Raw genomic sequence first — 9,306 nt, 5'->3', positions numbered from 1 at the left:
TTCCCGGTGTAATTATACCAAAATATATTTTTAGAAGATTTGACATAATTATAATTTTGATTTGTTTCTAGTTTTAGTGATTAATTAATTCATGATAAATTATATACATACCATTTTGGAAGGCAACCATATATAATGAGTCTCCAAACATAAAATGAAAATTTTATCAATTCTTTTTTAATAATGATATTATAGTTAGAAGCTCATAAATAATGCTCTCTCCAAAAATCTTGAATTTATAAGTGTGTTTTTTTAGATTAAAGAGGGTTGGTAGAGTTCTTATTTTTGTAAAGTGGAGTAATAGGAAAAAAAATTAAAATTAATGTTGTAATTAAACATTAATTATTTATAATTTTTTTGGGTAGTTTTTCATTAAAAAAATATAATCAAATCATCTATATTTCAACCATTAGTTAATTTATTAATTAAAAAAATATAATTATATCTTTTATTTTATTTTACTTTTATAAAGTTAAATTTTTAAATAGAAAAACAATAATATCTGTCAATGCCAAAAAAGTTATTGCTTCAAAATATACCTATACAATTTTTTAAACCACTAAATTTTATTTATAACTCATATTCTCAATGAATGAGTATTCATATAGAACAATATAATAAGGAAAATGCACAAAACATCGAAACATATAGATACAAAATTTTAAAACCCAAATGTAAAATGACATGTAACAATCAGACCATATGAATTTTTTAAACTTAGATAAATAAATAAATTACAGAGTTTGCTTATTCAACGAAGAAAATACTGAAAAGAAAAAGAAATTACCATTCAAGAACGGTAATAAATATTTGAATGCTTGGGGCAAAAGTAATTATGAATTAGGGCCATGGTGGCATGCTTGGGGCAGATCTTCCATATCTCAGCAATAACTCCCTGGCAAACTCTTCCCCAACCCCGCCCACCGGAGCTCCGGCGAAAGTGTTATGATCATGGAATTGCTGCAGATTTGCTGCCCATGAATTGGCCTGCTGATGAGATGATCCAATATTTGGATCAAACTCATAAAGAGGTAGTGACATGTCATAGGTGCCAGCGTCAGCAAAAGGGGAGTCCAACATGGACAGAGAAGATGGCGGTTGTTGCTGAGGTGGCGGCTGCCTGGCTACCTGGGCTTGCAAGCACGAAATCTCCGATTGTAGATTGATCACCTATATATAAAATTCATGTCACAAAAATGTATTAAAACTAATTAACAAGAATTTATAATAATGTCATTGCTTCGTTAAGATTAAATTTTCAAACAACATGAATTAAGAGAAGAGACAAGATATATTAGTACTTAAAATATATACATATAAATGAAAGTTCAAGTTTTGTTAATGTCTGAATAACAATAATATTGTATTAGTTTATTTCAAAAAAAATTTATAATTTTAAAATTAAAATAAAATATTCTTGAGAGGATTAAATATATTTTAAAAGAAGAAGACTTCCCTTTTGAATTTAAATATTACCTTAATCTAAATATAATATATATTTTTTTATTTTGTCGTGACGACGTGTATTATAATATTTGAAACGGTTCTTTTGTAAAAAACAATTTCTTTAATTAATGATGTATTTATGAAAGTGACGTTTATAGGATAAAAGAATCAAATAAAATTAAAATGTTATAATATTAGCTAAAAATTAAGTCTAATAAATATATAATGTTAATGATATCAAACCATTATCGTAAACCTATTTTCATAGCGTTGCGACGATGATAAGAAAAGTAATTTAAATTAATTTTTACAAAATTATTAAGGAAATCAATTATTTCACAATACCAAATATACATATAACATCACCATATAATTACACCATAATTTACTTTTAAAGATTTGAACTAATTATTGTTCTAATTTGTTTCTAATTGACATGATTAATTAATTCATGTTAAACCATGTTAGGGTCGATATCTAAATACATAAGTACCTGATTTTGGAGATCACGGATCTCAGACATGCAACCATAAATAGGATCTCGGAGACGAGCATGAGCCTCGTAGTTTAAAGTAAAAACGGTGTCGGGTCGTTTGTGGATTGGGACATTGGTTAAAAGCTTTGTAACGTTGCTCGCTCCAAAAATCTTATGAACGGCCGCAAAATTTACAATTCCTTCACCGGAATCAAAGTAAGGTGCGAATATGCAGTCCTCTAGACATTTCTTCCTCAAGAATTTGCAGGCCCCGCATGCCCTGATTCTTGTGCGAGAATTGGCCTTGATGCTCATTGTTTATTTTTTTCCTTGAGAAGTTAGTCTTTTTGGCCTAAAAACTTAGGATGAATATTGATTGGACTTATATATGGTATTTTTTAGATTGGTGAGGGTTGATAGAGTTCTTTTTCTTGGAAGGTGGAGTGATAAAAAAAAGAAACTTGAGTTTTAATGGTTGTAATTAAATATTAATTATTGTGATATTTTAGGATTTCTTTTATAAAAATATTATCACATCATCTATATTTTAACCATTAGTTAATTTATTAATTACAAAATATTATAATTTATTTTATTTTAATAAAGTTAAAATTTTAAATAAAATATATTTTAATAATTTAGTTCTTAACAATTTTAAAAAACTCACTTCTTACACACAAAAAAAAATAAAGCTAAAACAAAAATAGCCAAACAAAAACATCATCAACCCTTAAGCTTCCTCTAAAGATCAAACCAAAAACTTGGACCACAACTTGACAATCATCACGAAGATTAAACTAAAGATTATACATGTGAAAGAGCCTCGCTAACGAATACTCAGCATTATTTGTACTCTCGAACCATGCACTAATCTCTTCTATCTTTCCGCTTTGGAAAGCATACTATTCAAAATGACTATTAGATTTTATTTGGGATAAAATGGATACAAAAAATTTTGCTTGAGGTAAAAATGAATATAACATTTATAACAAATTATTTTATTTACTTTTCTTGGTCATTATATTTAATTAATTGAGTTTAATTATTATAATAATTAATCCAATTAATTATTTAATGGTGTCTTTGACCTTAATTTTAATCATTTTAATTTTATTTAGTCAAAATAATTATTTTAAAATTTATAAATTGGGTATGTAAAATTTTAGTGTTTACAATGTTATATTCATTAAATTCAAAATAAATAAATAAAATAATTATTTGAGAAAATGTTGTATTCATCTATTATAAAATATAGCTTAAATAAATCAAACAATTATTTAGAAAAATGTTGTAGTCATTTAAATCCCAACATAATTATTTATAAAGTCTAAAATACACAAAATAAATAAAATAGACAAAATTAAATATTTATGTCTAGTAATTAATATTGTGTATAAAAAAATAATAAAAATGAGGAGAATTCAAATGAGGTCATAGTTGTTTGACCCAAATCAAACTAGGTCGAGGCCATGTAGAGGCTAAGCATGCGGCTGACATGGCAAACGGAGGGGCTAACGCCCATGCTGATGGAAAGGCATGAAATGACCTAGCCTGACGGAACTTTGGCGAAACTCCACATATTGCGCTCAACGTGCGTTGGCAACCCAACTTCGTCAAGACTTGTGACGCTTGTATAATAACAATTGACATCATTGAATAATGATGAAATCCAACTTCATTGTTACTCAGAAAAAATGAAAAGTTGAAGAGAAATGATCACACTATAGTCGTGAGATTATTTCCTTACATTGGTAGCTCGTCATATTCTCTGAAATGATATAATTCGGTCGGGCAAGTGGCAAGGTCATTAATATTTTTTTTCAACATAAGCCGTCAACTGACCTAAGCCGACTATAAAAAGGATCCGATCAAGACGAATCACATGAACCAAGCCTCACATCATCAATCAATCTCCATTAACACCCGCGATTAAAAAAATTCAAACCTTTTTAAGTTTTTAGAAACCTTTTTATAGAGTTTTTAAGCTCAGTTCTGGTTCATCAAAACTTCAATAAAAGTCTAGGAATGTTCTCCAACTCACTATAAATCATCTTTTATGTTGTAATTCATGTAATAAACAAAATTTTATTTTTTTACATTTCAGTTCATGTGTCCTTCAATATTGCATGATTGTCCAATTTATCGATTTGAATTTATCGATTTGAATTTATCTTAAGATCATTTATAATCTTTCTATCGAAATCAATTTGAATCAATCAACCCGAGTTAAAAAACTCAATTACAAATTTAAAATTAAAAAAAAAATGAATCTCGTTTCTTGAGTTTTAGCTCAAGAAAATAGATCCAATAAATTGTCCAATTTTTTTTAAATGATGTTTGGAGTATTTCTAAACCAATCTCAAACATATTCGTCTAAATTTAAAATTTTCTAAAAAACTGAATTTATGTTTTAATATTCGTTTAAATCGTTTTGCTAATTGTCTTTAACTTTAAAAACCTTAAGAAAGCTATGTGTAAGCTCATAATTCAAATCAAAGTCATGAATAAAAAATGATTTTTTTCAATAAAAAATGGCCATTTATGTTGGAGTGTTGATGTGATTTCCAATTGGATGACATCTTTAGAGTATAATCGACATGTTTTAAATAAGGAGATGGAGTCTTGTTGGATGTTGAAGACGGACTTCAACTCGGCCTTCAACATCCAAGTCACCAAAGCCTTGTCCGGTCCACATGCGCGTGTCTCACCCGCGTTTACTAGCGGTCAAACCACCTTGACCCTGGTCCAGATAGCGCCCAATCCGGCCAAACTCGCTCCTGAACTCCTTCCCTCGAACCAACGATCCCCCCAGCGCCCGGTCCAGCCCGCCTATGGCCCGTTTGATTTAAGTCTTTTAACTTAAAATGTTTTTTTAACATTTAGAAACTCTTAACTATTTTTAAAAAAATTCAAAATAAATAAAAAAAAACACCTTTAAAATATATTTAAAACATTTAAAAAACATTATTAAAGATTTGTTTGGATTTATTTATTTAATTGATATTTTTCAGGTAACATTCTCTACTATTTTCGATATTAATCGCGTATATTGACATTTATTTAATATTTTAAAATTTAAAATGTCAGAACCTAAATGCATGTATAAAATTTGGATAAATAAAACGTAAAATTCTAATTTTCTAAATAACCAAAAAATTTGTGAAGTAAATATAGTTCTTTAACGACATATAGGACAAATCATGTAAGCTCTTTTCTGAGGGTTCAAAAAAGACCAAAATCAAAATAATTTCTAAAATTATATTTTTACATGTAAAATATTTTCTTTGATTTTAAAAATCAAAGTGACGCTTTAAAATTTATTAGGCCAGCAATTTTAAAATAATTTTTTAAATAAGTTCAAATTTATTTAATTAGATCTATCATTTCGGTTGCTGATCTCTCTAAAGTGATTGGAGGTTTGGGAAGTGGCGTCTGCATGGCAACATAGGCTTGTAAGCACTATAGCTCTATCTGAATATATATATATATATATATATATATATATATATATATATATATATATATATATAAATAAATGATTGGAAGCACTACTTTGGGTAACGACTCGTACAGCGAAAATAACATCGCTGTTATACGAAAGTGACATCGCTGTTATACAAAAGAAACCTCGGTGTTATACAAAAGGGACGAGATCTTTTTTGTATAACAGCGAGGTCACTTTCGTATAACAACGAGATCAATTTCGCGGTACAAGTCGCTCACCCAAAATAGTGCTCACTATCATTCCTCATATATATATATATATATATATATATATATATATATATAAATCAAATCAAAATCATACAAATTGACAAGATTTTTTTTCTAATATCAATACTTGTTAAAGTTAAATTTTCCAACCAGATGATTAATAATAGTACATAAAATATATACATATTTAAGTATATGGAAGGTAAAAAAAAGTTTTTGTTAATGTCGAATAACATCATCAATATTGTGTTAGTTTATTACAGAAAAAAATATAATTATATATATATATATATATATATATATATATATATATATATATATATATATATATATATATATATATATATATATAAAAGAGAAGATGTCTTAAATGCTGATGATTTTATTTTGAATTTAAATATTTTTATAATCTAATATAATATTTTTGTTTTGTTTTTGTTGAATTTTTATTTTTGAAACAGATTCTTTTGTAAAAAAAGTTTTTATTTAATTAATAATATAGTATAAACGTAATGTCTATAAGATAAAAGAATCAAATAATATTATAATATTCACTAATATATAGGGTAAGCTTTTGGTAAGCGGTACAATTTATATAGGGTATAAGTTGTATAGGGGTATAAATTGTAACGAGGTATAAATAATATAGGGTAGTATAAGTTGTATAGGTTATTGTTGTTTGGTATGAATTATAAGAAATGGTATAAGTTGTATATGGTTTATAATTTTGTGTTTGGTATATATTATAAAAATGTAGTATAACTTGTATAAATAATTTAAAATTATTATTATTAATATTATTATTTATATTTATTTATATTATAAATAATATTGTTTATTATTATTATAAGGTATTGTATCGTTATTATTTAATAATTAATATAATTTTAATTAAAATTTAAAAAATTAATTATAATATAAACATAAATTATGTTTATTTAATTTAAATATGATTAATAATTGTAATAAAATAAATATAAATAAAAATATTATTTATAATATAAGTAAATATAGAAAATAATAATTAATAAAATTATTTTTGTAAAAATAAATAAATATTTTTTAATTAAAATATTGAACAATTTTAAAAATATTTATATTAAAAATGATTATATATAATAAAATATTAAAATTTAATAAAATATATTTAATATATTATATAATAATAATTATATAATATTAATAAAGAGTATAATGAGAAATTAAAAATTAAATGATATATATAAGAATAGTGTTGTATCTAGAGGGGACTAGTTACTATTTTATACCAAATATGAAGTATAAATTATATAGGGTATAAATTAATACGAATAGTAAAAATGTAAAAAACACCATATTAAAACACTATTGGTATAGTTTATACTATACCAATAGTATAGTACCTCTTTGTACTCTCAACCAAACATGGCCAAAAGTTAAAACAAAGAAACATATAGATACAGATATATGTATACAATATCAAACTAATATTGTATAATTCTGTATATAACGTTATTATCAAGAAATAACGATGGTAAGTATAATCTAATAAAAGATTTAAAAATTATTAAGCAAAATAATTATTTCACAAAATAAACAAAACCAACATTTCAGACCAATTTCAAAGCCAATTTTTTCATACAACCAAACATACATATAACATAAATTTGTAATTACACCAAAATATACTTTGAGAAGATTTGACAAAATTATTGTTTTGATTTATTTTTAGTTTTCTTGATTAATTAATTATTGATAAATCATGGTATGTTTTGTATATAGATACCTAAGATCATCTCCAACCCACCTGCAAACTCATCTTCATAATAAGTTTTAGCCCTCCAACTCACTTGCAAACTCAACTGCATTTTGAGTTTTTCTATAAATTCTCTATTCTCCAAACCCAAATTTGCAGGGACACTATTCACATACTCAAAATTTTTTAAAACTTTCATTTCAGTTCTTTTAGTTTGTTTTTAATTAATTTACACAACTTATTTATATTTTAATTTGTTTACATATTTTATTTATTTATATTTTAATATATATATATATAATTTATTTATATTTTAATTTATTTATATTTTACTTTATTTATATGTTTAATTTATGGTAATTTTAATTTGTTTATATGATTAACTTATATTTAAATTTGTTTATATTTATATTTTATATTTTTTAAGTATTATAAATTTATAATAATAAACATTATTGATAAAAAAAATAAAAAATAATAAAAATAATTTTAATAAATAAAACACGTAAAAAAACCGAAAAAATACAATAATCCATTACATAACTAAGAAATTGAAAAAGACAATCCGATTACATAACTAAAAAATTGAAAAAGACATTTAAAAAGACATTCCGAGAATTGATAAATTATCTATTTTATGTGTATTTGTTTTATGCAGTTGTATAAATAATTGATTTATAATTAGAATTTAAAAGTAATTAATAAGTTGTTGTAAAATTATGGGTTCAATTTGTAATTTTAAATAAATATATAGATAATATTGAAAAAATTAATAATTATTATAAAAAGGAATATTATGAAAATATTCTTTAAGTTTGAGTTTGGGTTTTTAGGTTGGAGATGAATTACTGTTTGATGGGATATTTACTGTATTTTGGGTTTGAGAATATGTATTTGGGTTGGAGATGACCTAAGGTACATCAAGATATGCAACCATAAATAGGATCTTGGAGAGAGTACGAGATTCCAAACATAAAGTGAAAACGGCATTGACTCATTTCTGGATAAAGATATTAGTTAGAAGCTTGGAAATTTTGCTCGCTCCAAAAATCTTAAAAAGGGACGTAAATTGTCGGTTCCTTGATCGAAATCGAAGTAAAGTTCGAATATGTAGTCCTCGAGACACCTCTTTTACAATAATTTGCATGCACATATGGCCCGATAATGATTCTGGCGCAAAAATTGGGCTTTATGCTCATTATTGATTTTTTTTCTTCAGAAGTTAAAAGAGGTTTTTTTTTTAAAAAAAAAAAATAGGATAAACACTGATTGAATTTATATAATTTATATGGGAGTTTTTTTAGATTTGTGAGGGCGGTAGAGTTCTTTTCTTGTATAGTGGGGTGAGAAAAAGAAAATTTGAGATTAATGTTGTAATTAAACATCTATTATTTGTAATTTTTTAGAATTTTTTCATAAAAATTATTATCACGTTATCTATATTTCAACCATTAGTTAATTTATTAATTAAAAAATATAATAACATCTTTTACTTTATTTTTATAAAGTTAAAATTTTAAATAAAAAAATATAATAATATCTATCATTACCAAAGGAAGGTACAAAGCTTCAAAATATACCTACACAACTTTTCAAAACCTTAAATTTGAATTTATAACCCACATTCCCAAAGTATTCATAACAAACAGACTGGTTTCAAAGTCAGAGCTACCATTGCCAAAGGAAAAGGAAAACACAAAATATCGAAACATATTGATACAATTTTTCAAAACCCAAATTTTTACTTTAGAATAGCATGGAACAATCAAAATATATGAAATTTTCAAACTTAACATAAATAAATAGAGTACTGAGTTTGCTTATTAAGTAATAAAAGTCCTGAAAAAGAAAACAAATTACCATAGCCAAATGCCACATAGTACTAGAAATAGAAAGACATGGCTAGTAATATCTTAGGGATTATCAAAAGTAATTA

At 24.9% G+C, this 9,306-nt stretch overlaps 1 protein-coding gene across 1 annotated transcript; it reads right to left on the bottom strand.

Moving 5' to 3' along the window:
- Positions 1 to 840: 840 nt before the first annotated feature.
- On the bottom strand, positions 841 to 2,236 carry LOC124943900 (LOB domain-containing protein 30-like). The gene is made up of 2 exons (XM_047484356.1): positions 1,940 to 2,236; positions 841 to 1,170 (listed from the first exon to the last, which is right to left on the bottom strand). Exons 1-2 carry the CDS (start codon positions 2,234 to 2,236, stop codon positions 841 to 843), a joined length of 627 nt encoding a protein of 208 aa, XP_047340312.1.
- Positions 2,237 to 9,306: the final 7,070 nt, after the last annotated feature.

This window comes from Impatiens glandulifera, chromosome 6 (assembly GCF_907164915.1).
Source record: "Impatiens glandulifera chromosome 6, dImpGla2.1, whole genome shotgun sequence".
Classification (NCBI taxonomy): domain Eukaryota; kingdom Viridiplantae; phylum Streptophyta; class Magnoliopsida; order Ericales; family Balsaminaceae; genus Impatiens; species Impatiens glandulifera.
Note: the sequence above shows the minus strand (reverse complement) of the source record. Positions and strands in the feature narration are given on the sequence as shown.

What these genes read in the sequence shown, in the direction of transcription:
- LOC124943900 (XM_047484356.1), bottom strand. Translation starts at nt 2,236, where the DNA reads ATGAGCATCAAGGCCAATTCTCGCACAAGAATCAGGGCATGCGGGGCC. An exon ending in TCCGTGATCTCCAAAATCAG is followed by an intron (nt 1,171 to 1,939) that starts GTACTTATGTAT and finishes TTTTATATATAG; the next exon opens with GTGATCAATCTACAATCGGA.